General features: G+C 38.4%; 4 protein-coding genes across 9 annotated transcripts in view; 3 read left to right on the top strand and 1 right to left on the bottom strand.

The window, feature by feature from the left end:
- The window catches only part of NF1 (neurofibromin 1), a 104,669-nt gene that overhangs the window by 28,753 nt on the left and 56,404 nt on the right, over positions 1-19,512 (bottom strand). The gene's annotated exons all lie outside the window — the stretch shown is intronic.
- Positions 729-4,874, top strand: EVI2A (ecotropic viral integration site 2A). The gene is made up of 2 exons (XM_033004875.2): positions 729-899; positions 3,052-4,874. Exon 2 carries the CDS (start codon positions 3,068-3,070, stop codon positions 3,830-3,832), a length of 765 nt encoding a protein of 254 aa, XP_032860766.2. The 5' UTR covers positions 729-899; positions 3,052-3,067; the 3' UTR covers positions 3,833-4,874.
- EVI2B (ecotropic viral integration site 2B) lies at positions 6,635-9,322 on the top strand. Of its 2 annotated transcripts, none has more exons than XM_033004873.2 (2): positions 6,635-6,754; positions 7,999-9,322. In XM_033004873.2, the coding sequence occupies exon 2, from the start codon at positions 8,030-8,032 to the stop codon at positions 8,873-8,875; it is 846 nt and encodes a 281-aa protein (XP_032860764.2). In that variant the 5' UTR covers positions 6,635-6,754; positions 7,999-8,029; the 3' UTR covers positions 8,876-9,322. The 2 variants fall into 2 exon arrangements, with proteins under 2 accessions (XP_032860764.2, XP_032860765.2); XM_033004874.2 differs by having other exon boundaries at positions 6,737-6,754; positions 7,374-9,322.
- OMG (oligodendrocyte myelin glycoprotein) lies at positions 10,800-13,964 on the top strand. Its single transcript, XM_009967663.3, has 2 exons — positions 10,800-11,130; positions 11,870-13,964. Exon 2 carries the CDS (start codon positions 11,876-11,878, stop codon positions 13,193-13,195), a length of 1,320 nt encoding a protein of 439 aa, XP_009965965.2. The 5' UTR covers positions 10,800-11,130; positions 11,870-11,875; the 3' UTR covers positions 13,196-13,964.

The following is a 19,512-nucleotide window of genomic DNA, read 5'->3' as shown; positions in this document are numbered from 1 at the left end:
ATTTATTTCAGAAGTCTTAATTAAGAATCCACATACCAACGTTTTCAAAGGGTCTCAAACTCATTTCATTTGTTACACACTGCAGCACACCCGAGTGCTTGGTGAAGTGTTTCTAAGAATGGTCCGTCCTCTGAGTAGTACAGAGGATTTGCCTACAAAACAACTCTTTCCAGAAAAAGATTCAGATAATATATGAATATTAAGAACCTTTTGCTCTTGTTTAACGGTTCTCTGAATTCTGAGACTGGACAGCACGTCTGCCTAAACCAAGTCTCCAGAGGTAGCACAGCAGACTAATTCTACTAGGAAAAATTAATTAAAAACCAAATGCAACAGTAGCTCGTGAACTTCTAAGGTATTTTTAAATACCCATCACTGTTTCAAGCTAGCAACAAGTCAATTCTTTCAAGGTAAAGCAACAGGCTACGGAGAGAGCTAAGAAATACTGTGAGCATCTATGTAAGTTTTGAGTGTGTTGGGAACACTGCTCTTGATAACATCTGAAGTAAACCACCTGAGTGCAGGATAATCGAGATGAATTTCATGAATGTAGAATATTTGTCTGCTGAAGATGCTTTTTTTTTTCCCCCTTGTGTTACTTCCTGTTGTTCTGAGAGCTAATTTGGGCAAGTTGGTGTTTTTCCCCCTCTAACGTGTCATGGTATAGTTGTTACAAAAAGGAAGTGTGTCATCTCTGTGGTTTTAGTTCTCCACTTAGAGTAAAGGACCTATAATTTCAGTTACAGATTTGCTTAAAAAATACCAGCATTGTCTAAATCTACTTGCTTTATGTTAATGGTCGTTGGCATGCTAAGAGCAAATATAAGTACAAAGAAATTTTATTGCTAAAGGACTAAATACCTGAAACACCAATTTTCTTTTTACTACATCTTGGCAAGGTAAGTACATGTTTTACTTCTCCTATTTTAAAGTTCAGCTTCAAAGTTTCTTAAATTTTGTAGTAAATCATAAGCAAAAATATTTTTAAAGAAAGTCAAGTAACTCAAAACCAGTAAGAATCTGTACAAATACTATCTCCAACTGAATTAAGGAAGCTGATATAGCTGTATTTTTAGTAATGTTAAATGTTATTCACAATAAGACTCTGAAGAATTAACAGTGACAGTCACCACTTAGCTCTGTTGTTCCTATGTACTACAGACCCGATCAATACGTAGGCACAAAGAGTTCAACTAAAAAGAAAAAAGCAGCCCTTTAATGATCAGTTCCTTTGCTCTCCTGATTATAAGCAAAGCCCTTAACAACATCAGTTTGTTTATTTTTAAGAAAAGCACATCTGGTCTAGAATGCTAGAATTAACACTGAACTTACTGTACTGTCGGAGGGAGTAGGCAGAGAGAGAGTTGCAACTCTCAGACAGTAATGTTAAAAGTTTATCTGTACCAGCAAACGTATCTCAGTTCTGCATGCCATGCAGAAATTTAATGTAAAGTGTTGTTTTGTTTCCAAAAAAAAAAAAAAGTTTTTTGCTGTTTTTTGCCATTTTTCCTTTTTAAAATACGCTACAAGGCATCCTCCAGGCAACCTTTACCATATAAAGATAAATGTTCTACCTGAGCTGCAGTTGAACACTAAGATGGTTTCTAGTTCAAACTTAACAATAAGGATCCATCTCCGAACGGAGTCTGATTTTATGTTACGGGCAAACTGCAAAGTCGAAGATACATAAATGTTTTGCCGCTCCTCTGTCACGTGAGGAGAGACACCCATAGTTTGTTCCCTGGTTACACACCAGGCACAGCACTTCCTTCATTTTCCTGGAGCACTTCAGCAATTTGAAGTGCTGCCACTTGGATGTGACAAGATAGGCACAGCTCACCCCTCTGATTTTTGGCAGTGAATATAAGGTTCTTTGGTAGGCATGTTAACTTTTGACTGCTAGAAGTAAGTAATGTCTGGAATATTTCAAAATTACCTAATCTTGCAAACACACAGATATACTTTGTTACCTTTAAAGTAATAGTTTCAAGAACAAATGTATTTATAAAAGTAGCACTGTTACTTTTGGTCACTCTCTATAGTATCTGTATTTGAACCAAATGTAGACTGTACCATTCAAAGGAAACATTTTGTTCTCTTAATAGAGACAGGTTAAAGAGAGAGACATTGGATGGGATAATGAGCCTTAAACTCCACATGTGTCTCCCATGTGCAAACTGGAGCAAGGTTTGCTGCTTATCGGAGTTGTCACTATTACCTTGAGGTGGTTATCTTTGCACCAGACGGTCCTAAAGATCAGTTTCCTGCCCCCCAGGCAAACCCAGTAGATACGCATTTGAATACTACACAACCGTGAAACAGATCATGCTCATGGTAATATTATCTGCATCAGTATCTCAGGCATTTTAAAGAAAATGTCACAATCTGTAACATGTTTGTGAGAAAAATTTGAGAAGCACATTTGTGATAAATAGCTTTTTGTACAATAAAGCAGAAAAATTAGAGAGCAAAGATTTTCCTAGCCATTTATGAAGTACCCCAGACAGCTTTGCTAAGAAATATAAACAAGTAAAATAAGTTACTGCTGTTGCTTACAGGAACGTTTTAAAGTTTTTCACTTGACCATCTTTACAACCATGGTTACATTTCCCGCATTCAGGGGAATACCAGAAAGTAAGAAGCAGCAGTCTCTAAACTTTACACGGGTTTCTCTTTTCACTGTGTAAAAGCAGAAGTGACAAACTTGAAGTTGTAATGTGGCCAGCTTTAAAGAGGAGGAACTACCACGGAGTCTGCTTCTACATCACCGAGTGGTTAATAGGAAACACTTCCCTTACTCTTTGCTCCAGTCCTTTTTTAATCTTCATGCATTTTCTATAAACCTCAAACTGTCAGAAGTTCAAGACAACCTATTCTTTCAGAATATGAAGTACTTGAACTTGTCCTCCTACGTTCACTAAAAACGAGGTCGTTACATTTTTTTTTTTTTTCCACCAAAAAGGCTGCTGCCTACTATTCCCTGAGAAGTCAGATTCAAACCTCTAAGGACTAGCATTTGCTGAACTAATACCATAATTTGTATTTTTGCAGGTGACTAAATAGGAAGATGAAGACGAAGATACATAGTAAAACACACTTCACCTTCCCTGTCATGATAATCTTTTCTGTGTGTTTGCAAACAAGTGCAAACCGTACCAATTATTCTAGGGTTATAAATGAAACCTGGAATCCTGTCGGCCAAAACTCAGGAGGAAGCCAGAATATAACAGAAGCCAATACAAGCTCTCCTCTGAGCATCAGTTTAAGCAGCAACACGACTACTTCTGAAATACAGATGAGTACCCTGCAATCCCCATCCTCCACAATGGCCCAAAATTCAACATCTTCCCCTGCCAGAAGTGCTGTTTCTGCCTCTGGAGGACCCAGGAATACCAGCAAACCCAAAAGTACAATGACAAAAGAAACATGTGAAGACAATAAGTCTCTCATACTGATTTGCTTCATTATAATAGCAGTACTTGTGCTTATCTGCACCTTCTTATTTCTGTCAACAGTCGTAGTAGCAAATAAAATGTCCTATCTCAAAAAAACTCAGCAAGGAAAACGTAGGCCCAGAAGCAATGGTGATCTTCTGGCGACTAACAGTCTGTGGCCAACAGCAGCGGGCACGTGGCAGAGGATGCCCAAGGAGCCAACTGGGGCTGACTTGGCAATGCAAAACTTCGTACCGGGGAGAGACGCTGCAATCCAAAGGAAGACCCAGGATGAAACTACCGAGAAACTCAATAAAGAAACAGATAACGAAGAGGAAAACAAAGAACCATCCAAGTCACACAAACCCATTTTAACCAATTTTGTAGTTGAGATTTAATCCATACTCTGGTAAAAACTCAACTTTCATCTTTTTTACATCATTAACAGAAGGCAAAAACATAGCTTTCAAACAGCAATATGAATTTTAACATAGGAAAGCTGAATTCAGGTCTTAGGGTTTTTCCTTTTATCGTACAGGGAATGCTGTAGCAACTTGCAGTTCTAGAAGGGAATAAGATTGTGTTAAATAGCTTCTTATAAATAGTGTCAAGACTGGTTTTACTCCTTTGACCAGAAATCATGGCAATAGGAGCTGAAGGGGATAAAAGGACAGAAATCTGCCCATTTTCAAAGATCATTAGAGGAAAAAAAGGAAAGGACTGTTAGTATAATAAATATACCATATCATAAGGTGCTACACAGCTATAAACAAACAAGTTGCTTTTTTAAGGAAACCATAATTCAGTCACAACCTTGATGCAATTACTGAATCAGGAACTAGTCCCTCTCAAAATGCCCTTACAGTTTTTTTCCATCAAGCGCTTCTTAAACCAGCTTCATTGCTTTTGAACCAGATTGAGATTTGAATTGTATTTATTGTGTTTTAACTTTGTGTACAAATATATGAAGTTTGTATTATATGTTCGAATATGAGAACTGTTTCAATTTATCCCCAATAAACTAGCAACATCACTTTTTAAATAACTTATGTGATACTATTTCTCTAAGTCAAAATATTGCATGAAGTATTCAGTAAAGGTCTTCTCTGATGACTAGCTGTGATTTCTCACATCACAGAAACACACTCCACTTTGTCCTATTACAAACAACCAGAACACGCCTAAAATTTATCCAAAACCACCACAACTTTTAGTTTCTTCATTCTAATAGAGCAGTGATTTTTCCATACTTCTGGGGAGATGTCTGTGTCTGGTCTCACTACAGCAGAACTTTGCTATCTTCAGGAAACATGAGAAGCTTTTCACAGGCTCCTTCTTGGGTTAAAGCTGATCTGTTGCGCTATGGTCACAAGTGCTAAAACTGCATAATGACAAAGCTTTAAACATCCTGTGCATCTGTAATAAACATTTTTAACACAAGAGATGGTTCTACGAGTTTGAAAGAATCCCCAACTCATCTTCCATTATATCACTCCACAAACTTGGCTGAAAGGTCAAGTAAAGAAGCAACAGAGAAGCAAGACGACAGCATCACGGCAGCCAAGAGAGTGCTAGATCAGAAAAGTGCAACTACCCATGTCAAAGGTGGTTTGTGTAGTAAGGAATATTAAGTTAGAAGGAGCCTGCAAGCTTAGTCCACAACTGGGAGTCATTAGAAAATGAGTTAATTGGAGATGGAAAAAAACAAATCAACATTCCAATGAATCTGCCATAAACCACATATTCAGACCTCAGAGCTCAAAGGGAGGAGGGACAGAGGATTATGTCAGGCATTTCTAAAACTGGAGGCGAAAGGCTGGGAGAAGAATAAGAGCAAACTGACAGATCAGTGATGACAACCTAGTACCCAGGAGATGAACTGAGAACATCTCCCAGTGGTGACAGAAAGAGCTAAAGGGCAGGGTTGGGGGATGCTGCATTGCAGTTACCTTCTCCTTCCACAAAATGACCATGAGCACAGGAGACAACAGCAAAGGTTGTGCAAGCACTACAAAGAGAACCTGAGATAGCAAACGTGTGAATCTAACTTGGTGTAGAACTGCTCACAGCTAGAAAGGTAACAGAACTGAAACAGAAGAATGAATCTGGATGAGGAGTTAGCCAGTCTGCCCACAGGAACAGAGTAAGTTGATAGTAGGCAGCAGACTAAAGGGGTAAACCAGCGGTGTCATGAAAAAAGCAGGCAAAGAAGGAAAGAATCATGATCGTATTAGTGGATGGAAGGAAGGAAAAGCAGGAAGGAAAAAGAACTGTCAGTGAGGTGGGAATTGTGGCAGAAGACAGGCAGAGACTGAGGGTTGAAGAGAACGGGTATGAGATTAAGGAATCAGGGAAGAAACTTGAGTTATAATGTGAGTATGGGATCAAGATTTGTGTTTGCTGCAGGAGTAGGAAGAACCCAAAAAAGAGAACTAGTGCAATCAGAAGCATGACAGGAAAAGGAGGAGATGAAGAAGCTGCAGAAGGATCTGGCAGTAGCTACTTGGCACTGGCAGAATACACTTGCAAAATGCTGCAAGGACATATTTGTGCAGGTTTCTTTTTACCGGGCAGCCTTTCTAGGCAAAAATGCTCAAGGAGAAAAAAGGAAGTAGTTTGGGTTATACTAGGTGTTATGGATGAAGACAGACAGTGGGAAAACAGCTGCTCAGAGAGCACAGCCCTCCATTAATGAAGGCAGCAGGTACCCAAGTTGTCCAGACAGAAAAATAACGTGGAGAGTAGGGAGCAGGAGAAGGATGAAATCTGTAGTTACCTGCCTTTTAATACAACTACACAAATGAAGATGTGTAAGCAAGCCAGCGTCGTGTGATCAGACAGCTTTCTATGACTCACTGTAATGAGCCTAAGGTTGCTTTTTCACTAATAATCAGGACATTGCACCAAACCCACCACTGAAATTAAATCAGTAAGATTCAAATCCAATCACGCATAATTTTTGACTCACACAGAAGTAACTATAACTATTTTCAGCAGAGACAGATAAACAAGTATTTATGAATTTCTACATAATAGGCACATACCAGACAAAAGCCACAAAATTAGATTTTTATAATAACAACAGAGCTGAAAAGTTTGCTCGTAAAGCATGCAAACTCTGAGATAAGGCTCTTTGTAATATCCCCACTCTTGACACTTCCTGCAGCAAGTGTCGGTAAACTTCCTCTTTAGCTGCAGAAACCTACTTCAACATGAAACGAGCCATTTTAAGCTGCTTGACTTTCAGCACAGTCTGTCCTCCTAAGGCTTCAAACAGAAAAAGTAAGAGGATGCTTGTTTGACAGAAGATAAATGTGCAGGTAAGCACCAACTTCAAGATGGGAAGGTTTAATATTTGTACTATTTGGTTTGAAATGGAACTGCACTGTGTACAGCACCGTGTGTGTCTCGACCTCAGGGTGTATTCAAAGCTCTTGTTGAATGTCTGTATCTTAAAAGTATTAGGGTTTCAAACACATGTTTGATGCTGTTACTATGAGCTATCGTGAACTCTACATGCCAGTATTATTTGATTATATTTTGAAAAGAGAGCAGAGAAATTTAAATTGAATCATTTTTACCCGTTATAAACCTTAGAGTTTAGATCATAATGTTCTCAAGAAGCATTAATTTACTACTCATAGGTGTTTACCCTGTTGCATCTGAAATTTAATTTTGCATATCTGTAAACCCACAAAGATTTATGCATATTAATTTCCCAGAAAAAGCTTCACATGACTACCATTATTGTAACTAATACATTAGCTCAAACTGCATGAAAGTAACTTCTGATAGAAAAATGCTATGTAGTGGATGTATTTTATACCATTTATTTCATAGGGAGACATTCAGAGACCTGAACTCTAAACAGTGTAAGAAACAAAAAGAAATCTGTTTCATGCCAACAACGTAACATTAACACAATCTTCTCCATTACAGAAAGTGTTCCACGTGCAAGAATTTATTGATAAAAACAGTTCAACATTAGAATCCTGTTCCATTACAGCATCAGTATCTGGAAACTTTTAAAAAATTTTTATGCTCCATCCTTAACTGCTGAAGAGAGGCAAGAACCGGAAACAAAAGTTTAAGAAAAATGTAGAGAGCCTTTTCTTTTAGTTAGGTCTTAGCATATACCCATCAAAACAACACAATTTTATTTACTCATAGCAATCCTGCTTGTCAATACTGCTGCAAGTGTTTCCTATTTTGTTCCAGGTCTCTAACCATTTACAAGATTGATAAATATTATTTTTAAACATTGTTAGGACTTCTATGCCGATGCCTTTTTCTGATAAGGGGAAGAAAGGTGATAATAATCAAGACATTCTCTTCAAAACAGTCACTTAGAATGATCAAAAAAGTTGAAAATCTGCTTGCTATTTGTAAAGTCGGTGACAACATGCTGATTATGCAAATGGGAACAGGCATGAAATTTTAAACATGGGTATAAATTATTTTCACTACTATACTACTGACATAAAATTGTCTGGTGTCATTGAAGCGTAGCAATACAAAACACACAATTTTCAAGTAAATATGTTCTATTTCATTCCTGCTTCAGGAGAGGACATATTTAAAGAAGCTGCAGGAACATGGCCAGCAACCAAGTAATACTGGTTCTCTTCTACAGCGAAATCTGGAAATCACTTTCTACAGCAATACCTCAAATAGTTTCCATGAATAAAAGAAACGCATACACCAGTATCAGGAGTGCAACAGAAGACAAAGCTCCTCTGTATCAGTTGCAAGCAAACGGACCCAGTTTACAGAAATCTGGAAGAGCACTGACTGTTACACCACCACCTCAGTTCCCCAAAGCATATGCAGAACCTAGCGATGGAAGCTGGATAGCAGCACTGATAATCGGCATCATTTTGGTTAGTATGATAACAGCTATTATTATAATTGTTCTGTGGAAATGCTGCAGGAGGCCGGTTCTGGCCGATTCCAATTGGGCAGGTCGTTCTCCGTTTGCAGATGGAGACACACCAGATGTCTTTACGGACTCCGACCAGGCTACCAAACGTTCATCAGTTTTATTTATGTTGCCTTGGAAATGGAAACAAGACGCCAATTTACAGCACGATCCCACTACAGCAGAGAAGCCGTCCCACTGCACTACCGGCAACGAAGAGAGCCAGCTGCCTCCGCCGGCCGAAGCCAGTCCTGCCGTTTCCATCCCGGACACATCTCCAGCCCCCACCTCAGCAGCAGCAGCCCGTGCCCGAGACTCCTGTCCTCACCCCGCGGCTCCACCCGAAGCCCCAGATCTGCCACCTCCCCCTGAGTGGCTCAGGGAACCAACCGAGGAGCCCAGTTCAGATCTCGGCAAGTTCCAGGAATGCCACCCGGAAGCAGAGGAGCAACTTCCCCCGCCACCCGAGTTCCTTATTCAAGAGATTCACCAACCGCTGCCCCAGCCAGAACACCCTGTGTAGACTGCCAAACTGGATTGCCGGCACACTTCACATTTTCTCTTAAATGAAGTATTCTTCACATAACCGAAAAAAGGAGAAGTTGATGCAGGCAGGAACAGTAAGACCACAGCCTGGACATTTCCCCAAGTGTTTCGTATCTTCAGCTTTCACAAAAGGGAACCACCTGCTTCTGCCTGAAGCAAATAATTTCAAAATAGAATATGGGTCGTGCCCACTAGTTATCTGTAACTAGCAATTCCAAAATTTGAAGATTACAGAAAACAGAGCACGCACACCTTTGCGTGTCGGTGTATCGATATACGCAGCTTACACACAGACACGGAGGTTTCAAGGAACAGGACAGCTTTAGAGGTACTCAGGGCCTCTAAAAACTGTCTGTTCTCCTAGGCGGCATAAGTGAATGCAATGAATTCAAGGTAATTTTAATAAAGCTTTCTAATTCAAAGACGTTTTGGTCACTTAAAGCACAACTGAGTATTTGCTTAGATACAAAGCTTTGAGTTCTAAACAAACTCTAAATGCCTCGACACTCATACGTAGCGCCTTTCAGGCAAAGACCCATTTTCTGCATAGGGCCGGGTAACAACTCGGTCACCATGGATTATAGGTATCTAAAAGAAATCCTCCTAACTGCCATCAGTTGCTCTCTACTAATAGCGATGAGATTTCCTTTAAATCAAATATTGCCAAGAATTTTACTGGTGTAAAACTTCCAGTCACTTCACACTATTGTTTGGTAGAGAACAGCACAAGTAAACAGTTAATATGAACTCTAGGTCACTAAAAAAAGCTGAGATGGCTCTGAATGCTTGAAGAACAAGTACAAAAAGGCTTTCTTTTCCTAGATACTTTTGATTTTTAAGGATAAAATAGAGTTTGCAGAACACTCAGGCAAACGATTAGCAGAATTAGTTGTACACATTCACTGTTTTCTTCCTCTGAAGCAGTCTTTTCAGAATGCACTCAATATTATTAATGTAAAATTTAAAAATTAATGTTGCATGGATGCCAGATTCCTTTTAACTGAAGGTGTCTAAGTGTTTTACATGTTCCTTTCCGGGCCCTGAGTACAAGGCAAAGCTCACCATCCTGTCTAAAACTGTGCCTTTTGATAAGCTAACTTTCTGGTGGGAAGTAGGAGGGTGGTCGCCGAGGTAAATTTTGGAGGTTTTTTTAACCAGTATTGAATACTTAGATTTACAGAAAGAAGCTGCTAGATGCTGAAGCTAGCTTTCCATGACATCTCTGCAAAATAGCAAAGAGTTTGTAGTTTCGAGTTTGCTTGGGGAGGAAATATATTTGTGCATGTTGCACAAAGCACATGTTTACACATATTGCAACAATAAACTTCAAAATCTTGACGTTACCACTAAAAATTCAAGCCATAAGTTATGCAAATTCAATTCCAGGCTGCTGTGCATACAGTGGACATAGGAAAAGATATTTACAATTTTTTCTTACCATTTATATAAGTTGTATGACTGTGTATACCTAAAGAATAGCATTCCAACTATACAAAGATTTTATTATTTTTTTTTTAAAAGTCTTGTTGCATTACATCAACAGCATTATAAACTATGTCCATTCTTACCATACTGTTTGGAGAAATTCAGAGAACTATTTCCTATAGAAATCTGTAAAATCCTACAAGCTGAGCTATATTATACTTCACAATACAGCGACAGCCTGATCTGAGGAGTAGAAAACCAAACGCTTAAAAATTATGAAAAGATATTCTGGCAGTGTAGCTTAAAAAGCTTAAGATAGGAAGTCTAAATTAACATTAACCTTTATTACAGGAGGAGACATTAATCGAAGGTAAAAAAGAATACAAACTTAACATCATTTTTTAAATAGGAACATTTAAATGGAATCATAGCCTAAGCTAAAATAGCCTACAGGAATTTGATTCAGTACTGTTTACGTAGGCAATCTTACATGTTATGTTTTGAGGCATTAACACAGCATAAAATACAGAGCCGGAGAAGTTAAATGATTGAAATTATAAAAACCAACTATTTTATTGAATATGCTCGCTTTGCAATAAATTTGACTCAGCACCAACGACAGCTCTGCAGTCCTCCAATGTAGTGCAGATCAGGTGGTTGCAGAGCCCCAGCTAGCAGCAATACGATGCAGCTGAAGAGGCAAGCACAATCCACAGACAGCAACTGTAGCTACTCTCTAGAACAAGACGACCTCTAAGCTTAAATCTTTCACAGAAATGATGTGCTGATATTGCAGAAGAGATTACGGTAAGTTTGTGTTTTTTGTTTTTAGTCACAAAAACCTACTACAAAATTAGAGACAGAAATAAGAACGAAATTATTAGTTGATGACAGATGCTTGCACCAGAAATTTGCTGCAGTGTCAGAGATTTCTTACTAACATTAATTCAGCTTTCAAACATGTGTTGCCAGCTTTGAGAATGTAATCAGCACTACGATGAAGAAAAATAGTAATGTGCATGTTAGCATGAACATGGAATTTGGGTTTCAAACTAAATTCCTAACAATTTAAGGTATATTTTAACCAATTCTACTTAAGCAAATAGCATGCATGTATGGGGGGGACTGCTACATTACTGCAGAGATTTGTAAAGCAGATCCAGTTGACAGCCATTTTTTCACCCTGTATAAAAGAACACATTATTCCAAACATAATATAGGCTTGAAATCACTAAAAACAAGAAGCAGACATTGTATAACATTTGGAAGAGACTTGCATTTTCGGAAGAAAGCCCTCATTTGAGCTTGAGGGGGAAAGGGAGATGAAAAAACAAGTCTCATTCTGCCAGACAACATGACAGTCTATGAAGGGATGCTTTGTAAAGTCTCTCTTGAACAATTCTAAAAAGGACCATGCCACAAAGGGCTTTATTGATTTTTTTACTTAATTTCTCCTGCAAGTAGTCATTGCAAAGACAACCCTTATAAAGAAAGAAAATATATTACATGGATTTAAAGGGTGTCGTTTTGGTATATTTATTTTCAGGCAACAATGGAATACCAGATATTGAATACATCTACCTGTCTGCTGGTCCTTCTGTTTTTCATACCCACTGTTTTGGGTATCTGTCCTTCTAACTGTACATGCTCAGGAAACGACAGGAATGTGGACTGTTCGGGCAGAAACTTAACTGTACTGCCACACGGACTTCAAGACAACATTACCTATTTAAATCTGTCCTTTAACCAGTTTGTAGATCTCGATCATCAGCTAACGAGATTCACCAATTTGAGGACCCTTGATATTTCAAATAATTGGCTCAAGAATGTTCCTGCTCATCTGCCCAAGTCCTTATGGGAATTATATGCCATAAACAACAACATTAAAGTTCTTCAGAAACTTGATACAGCTTACCAGTGGAATCTTAAAGTGCTCGATGTTTCCAGGAACATGGTGGAAAGAGCTGTTCTGATCAACAACACACTGAGCAGTCTCAAGTTTCTCAATCTCAGCAGCAACAAACTTTGGACGGTTCCAACCAATATGCCCTACAACATAGAGACGGTGGATCTATCCAATAACTTCTTGTCCCAGATACTCCCAGGAACCCTGGTGAGACTACAACACCTGACAAGCCTCTACCTGCACAACAACAAGTTCACATACATTCCTGACAAAGCTTTTGACCAGCTCTTTCAGCTGCAGGTAGTAACACTATATAACAACCCGTGGTCCTGCAGCGATAAACAAAATATCCCTTATTTGCTGAAGTGGGTGCAGGGAACAGCTGCCAGTGTTCTAGGGGCTCCCTGTGCTAATCAGTCTGTGCTCTGGGTGAATGCCACCCCAACTCCAGCAGCTCCCACCGTTACAGACTCGAGCCTCATGATTAAAGGAATGAAGGCAGCAGACAAAGCTACTTCTCCAGGGGCAGCTGAACCGACCAAAATGACAAAAATGCATAAACAATTAAAAGCTAAGGAGGCTGCTACCCTGGCGACGTTAAGCCAGACTGTACTGTTTACGAGCACAGACCGACCACTGCTCCTCTATCCAGAAGATCTGACACCCAGGAAGGTCAGTTCTCAAGAAGCGGCAGCCACACACACCATCTACATCAAAGATTCAACCGAGGTGAACTCCAGCCTGACTCGTTCCACAGGACCATCCACCACTCCCATGACTTTAAGTATCACCAGTGGAATGCCAACAAACTTCTCCAGAATGCCTCAAAGCACAACTGCTACCTTAAGGAAAGAGGAGTCCACCACAAATATTTTGAATACTCACGTGCCCTCCAAAGCAAGTATCTGTGAGATACATTTGGTTTATGTTGTAATGCTTAATGCAGTGGCAATGTTCATTGGCTAAGGGCTTGTATTTTGTGAAAATTATTATTTCTGTGATACATAGCTGGAGTTAAGACATCCAGGTCAAATAATGAATCAAAATACAAGAAATTCAAAGATCTGATTCTGATCTAAAGAAAATAACACTTCTTAATTAAAAAAAGTGCACACTAATGTCTTGATACTAAGCTGCTACTTATTTTAATGTCTTAATTGAGTAAAACTAACCTATGATTTTGTTTTTAAAAATGTGCTTATTTTGTATTTAAATTTTTAATTTTACTTGCACAGAATAAAACATCAGGATTTTAAGTACTGATTTTATGTATGATTTTGTCATTAAACAACTGGAAAAAAAATATAAGGCCTGTATCATATCTGCATTGTCTTGCTTGACTTTCCAGTGAGCAATTCTTGTAATATAGCAGCACAGATTCTTTGTAAGTTATGATGACATGCAAAAGGAAGGGAAAAAAATAAAGGAACTAAACCTAGCAGTTCCACTAATCAGAAGTTATTCCTGAGAAAAATTGCTAGCATGTATATCTATGTTTGCTTCATATGTATTAGGATATTTTAAATATGAAGAACAACAGTTTTGAATTTAGGAATTAAATATGACAGTGCCATGATGTCTACTAAGAGGGTGTAAACTGAGAAGGCAACATGGCCCAACTTCAGCATGAGAAAAGTGGTAGGGGCTGATACCTCTTTTTGCTCTGTCTTGACTTAGAGACTGCAGGCAAGTTATTTCTCACTCTCCATATTAAAAAAAAAAAAAAAAAAAAAAAGATAAAAGTAGAGGAAAACACAAGATGTTCAATGCCATGACACTCCAACAACGAGGAGTTATCTACACAAATTAATGAAATAAAACTCCTTAACTTCAAGTGATGTCCAGAAATCTGAAATGTTACTATATTTTGCTTAAAACAATATCGCAAATCAGCCAGAAAGTATTAACAGACTAATTTCTGATCAGTAAAATGAAATATCAGCCAATCTGTAATGCAAGTTATGTAAGAAATCAATTAAGCAATTAGTTGTCAAGCTGTCATTGAAACAATCCTCACTAAAAAACAAAATAATTAATTCAGTCCATGGCATTGAACATGCCCAAGTCCTTGCTTTCTAAGGATGAGCATGAATGCTATTCTCCTCGACATCTGCACCATCAGTGAGTAGAAATAGTTGCACGCATGGTTCTGTCCACCCTAGGAAAATACTTTACGTGGCAAAGGTATACTACAGATGAAGTTTTGCAAACAGCATGAAATGAAAAACTGAAGAACAAGTTCACTGAAAAAGTATTATTCACTTAATATTACAAATCTTTATACAATGTTTTCCATTCATTTCAGGCCATTTAATTTCCAGTTATTGTAGCATGAAGGTGCTGCAAAACCCAGAAAACCTCACTGCTGAAACAGGAGTCCTCTACCTATTTCTCCTAGGTGTCAATGAGGACTGTAGACCATTTACAACTGGTATCAGAGAAATCACAACTTTCCAATTGTGAACAGTATTTCTATAACCAGAAATGTGTTTTAATTTCTAACAGTAAATGTTACACAATGAATTTGTACAGTTATTTCATTGGCATTTAAGTAAAAATAAAGTTACATTTGTATTGAACTGAATTAGTGACAGTGCTTCTTTTCAAATTAGTATATTAATATCACTGAATAGATAATATTTTAGCATACAAACCCATTTCAAGCAGACATTCGGCTCAATCTTCTTGTATTATGGGGGAAAGTTATAGTTAAATCCAATTATATTATTCTGACCCTGACGTACCCCTATTATTGTTTATTAATAAACTGATGAGATAACAACATAGGGCCTACCCTTCCCCTTCCTACCCTTTAGAACTTGCAAACACCTAAGGCTTATCTCTAGCCACTAGAAAGGGGAAGCTCCTTCTCCCTCTCAAAGAAAGACTCTCCACGTTTAACAAGACAGAAAACTTTAAAAAAAAAAATCCCCAGACCAAAGACTGACATTTCATATACGTTTTGGGTAAGCAAGAACAGGTTATCCAAGTGACAAGTTAGACAGCCTGGGCCCTAAGCAGTACGTGCATGGTACCTTCAATGGCCAGAAGTGCCTTGTTTTATGAAGTGGCTACCAGCAGTCTGGAAGAGTTGCCCACTTGTGCAAGTTCCATATGTTTTCCCCAAGTTAAATAATCTGACATGAACTGATAAATTCTGCTAACTAGGATCAGTACTAAAAAACTGTCCCTGCCTGCCACTGCCTTTGGACAGTCAGTGTATTTGCTAAGTACTGACTATGATCAACCTACTTATGTTCAGAACAAGGTATCTCCTAGAATTATCTCATTCGTATGGCTTCATCCCCAGAGCTTAAAGCATCTTCGCTTATAAGGTAGAACAGAGATCACAAAATGAGGTGCTATGACTAAACTGCCTTGAGTTGAAGAAATTACATGAAATACTACATGTGTCTGCTGAACAATTCAACACAGGATGCCAAATTCTACTGCTTGCAAAAAATCTATGTGCAATCAACTTTAATTGCTCTGAGAATATTTCACCCATAATAAGAATATTCAGTGAACAGCAACTGTACAAAAAAAAAAAAAAAATCTCAGTTTCCAGAAGTTGTTTGCGGCAAATTTCAAGTCACCACTCTGAACGACTTGTTACCCAGACTTCAAAGTCCTAAGCATGCTGACAAAAGCCTGGAAGCAGAAACAGGGTCGTGGGATTTCCCAAATACATGTACAGGCCTGGGAAGCTGGGATGCAAAAAAACTGCAGATGGGTATGAAAGTAAGATGGCACTCCCAAGTTCTAGGGCTCTGCTCTCTACCCAAACCTTGCCTGTGGTAGGTGCAAGCAAGCCAGCTTCTTAGTCAGACTGCCTTCATTAAAGCAGTCTGAAATTTCAGTTTCCTTGTATTTTTCTGGAATACAAATGAGTTGATAACGGAGCAGCGAGTAGGCAGGCAAATGTGGGAGTCGTGCACTTGTTGCTTGGCAACAGTGCAGTCAAACCGAAATAAAAGTGATAGGCATGGATGTGAACACAACAGCACCGGCTCGTGTTGCTTTAAACATGCTGGTCATTCAGTCTGTGATCAATACAAAATAATCTATCCCCAGAGAAATTCTTTTTTCCAAAATAACTATTTAGCATTTCAGGATAATACTCAAAATACCCCAAAAAAGGTTTAGCACACCTTGCAATACCAATATGCTTGCTTTTGAAAGGTTAAAATTGCTGTAGTGATAGCTGTGGTCTGAAGCAATAACTCAGAGGTTTGTATTCCTATTAATTAATTTGGGGTCAGCTTTAAAACTTAATGGCAGTACTTCAGAATCAATATTTATTGATTTATTGATAATTTTAGTAACAGTGTAGGGATTAAAAACAGAAGACTGGCTTCAGAAGTCAGGTTGTTGCCCAGGAAACAAAATGTGATGAAAAAGGACAGAAGGAATTAAATTTCACAGCACAAAAAGGATACAAACTGATCCAGATATATCAGTAAAATGACTCAACAATGTCCTAGCAACAAGATCTGAAACTACTAAAAAAACCTCAAAACAACCCAACAGAAAGAACCCAGTCTGCTGCAAGCCCTCAAACATCCTGGCAGCTCTAATCTAAACAGTCTTTCCACATTTCACACCTTGAAAAACGACATCTGGCTCAGAACCACAAGACAAACACCCCCAATAAGCACCACTCAGCCACATCCCTGTTAGCAGAAAAGATGTCAGAGCATCACTGCAGAGCAAAGCCCCCCTGCTAGGTTAGAAAAGGCAGCCTCAGGGAGAAAACTGCAGTTCCATAGCTGCTGAAGGGAAAGCAAGCAATAAAAAGGGAGGTAAAGGCAAGCAGTATTCCACCTGGTAGCAAGGCTTATGTCAAAGCATAACCATGTTTTCATTAAGTATCCTGTACCTGGATAAAATGGACAGAAATCTGCCCTTCAGCCACCCCTTTATGCAACACAGGAACTCATATCTGACTTGTACCAGGATCACTATGCTTTAGCAGTGATTTTTCATCTTCCTTTGAGGAACTAAGGTTTGGGTTCTTTCAAAAACGCCTGGGACACAGCTTATAAAGCTATTTTATTCAAAGCAACTTTTCAGACTGTTAAACTGTTAGGTAACTCGGTTAATGATTAGAACTTCAGAATTTCTGTAGAGTTCATTATCACAAAACTAGGGAAATCACCTCCATTCTTGTAAGACTGAAGAACAGTATGTCTGCAAGAGATTAGAGGCCATTCTGGAGCTCCTCTGGATTCATAGCCACCCTTCACCCCCAAAGCACAATCCAACAGCAGACAGTTCGCTGACTTTTGAACCCACCAGCTGGGTGGGGCACACAGATGGTGAAGAGCATGAGAAAAACACCGTGGCAAACTTCTATTAATGTTTGCCTCCAAGTATCTCTCAGATGGCCAGTTATGAAAGAGGATTCACTTCCACTATTGCCTGATGTTCAAGCTTTATTTTTAGTCATCTACTCCTTCCTGCCGAATTCAACAATCCTTAACTATCAGTTACTAAACAAAAGGTCATGGCTATCCTTACTACTTTGCCAAGTAAAACAGCTTAAAATGTAGAGTTACCCACAGAAGAGGTATTTTAAAGCTTCATAGTGATGTAAACAGAATTACACAGTAGTGAGATACACAGAACTAAGGAGTTCCCATTCAAGGAATTTTATATTGTCCGAACAGCTGCTAGTTAATACAAGAAGGTTGAGAAACACGAAGATGACATAATTTATTTTGGGCAAGTCAGAAGATGAAATATTTGTCTCATTTTTATTCTAAAGTTGTGTTATCTCAGTGTGTCGTCAGCTACTAGTAAGCTGATAATTAAAAAATATTCTGCAGTGCTTTCTGTTTAATATTCTCCTTTTTCGATTTTCACATCTATTGTCTCAACTGGAAAATTCTCCTGTGGACATGTTTCACAACCAAATTTCAGTATAATTCCATAACAGAACACCACTGTGATTACTATAGTTACACACAGTAGCTACTGACACAATAAACAAGTGGCATCTTCCTTTATTATTTATATATTAGCTTTTTTCGGGCCCTTTACTGGCTTGTCCAGACTTGGAAAGGTTTACTCTCAAACACCTGTGTACAGTCACCCACTGAGCTGGCATCTTTTCCAACGGAATAAAAAAATTAGTATTTAGGGATGCTAATGATCATATACTTTCTCAGATAAGTAATCAGAAAAAGTTGAATTATTTGCAAGTAAAGGGCATGAAGATATCTGTCACAAAATCTCATAGTTCCCATCAATAGCCATTATGTCTAATTATGAAAAGCAGATTCACCTGCACTGGATTAGATACTCAGAATTCAGCCCCATAATAAAGAGGTATTATCACTATTCTTTTAGCTTACAGTATGCTTTAAAAAAGACAAATGGTAAGTAGTACATACATTTAAAAGTGAATGATACTGTAGCCTGTTTCAATGTCAGATTATATATTTTTCTAAACACGTCATCAGCTTCATTCTTGGATATATATAATCAAGTTCCAAGGAGTGGTTAATTAATTCCCCAGCCTTTCTGCCAATATCAGTGTTTGTGTGAGAATTATAGATTTCCCAACTATATGTAGTCCCAAGAAATATTTGCAGCTATCATACAAAGATACTATATGTAAACTGTAACCCATCTCAACCACAGTAAACAAGAAACAATTTTGAGCAACTACTTCAGGCTGAAGCTCTCTCCCACTTCCTTTTCAGGTACTTTGCTGCACAGACATCGAGATGCAAACCACGCAGTGCCGAAGGGATGAGATAATTAGATATCGATAATACCTCTCCCAATGCCTGTACAAACATGCACCAATACTTACTTTCCTTCTACTCACCAGCATTCTAAAAGCACACTTAAAATACCACTGCACCTTGGACCAGCTTAGAGTAAAATGTCAAGGTATCAAATACTGAAATAAACAAACCACTAGGTCATTTTTATTTATGATAGATTTATATATAAACAGTTTGCAGGCCTCAGCTCAAAATACTGATGTAGTTTGTAGCATTTAAGCAACGATGTATTTTTGCCGAGATCACTTCCACATGAAGCCATTAGTAAGTCATAACCACTGTGCCTGTTAACTTCCTTACAGATACAACATTGCCACTAAGTTAGCCAGCTGTGGATAATTTTGCTTTTCTGCTTTTAAAGGAAAGGTAGGTAAATGATCCTGGCCTAGCAAGCATGTTGCACACTTTTGTATCCATTTATTTCCAGAAATTCTTTCTTTACAGATGAAATAACTATTTCTTGCTCTGCAAATGAAGAACACACAGTGC

The sequence above is a fragment of the Tyto alba genome, unplaced genomic scaffold, assembly GCF_018691265.1.
Source record: "Tyto alba isolate M040663 unplaced genomic scaffold, T.alba_DEE_v4.0 Super-Scaffold_19, whole genome shotgun sequence".
Taxonomy (NCBI): domain Eukaryota; kingdom Metazoa; phylum Chordata; class Aves; order Strigiformes; family Tytonidae; genus Tyto; species Tyto alba.
This window is presented reverse-complemented; position numbering and strand designations above follow the sequence as displayed.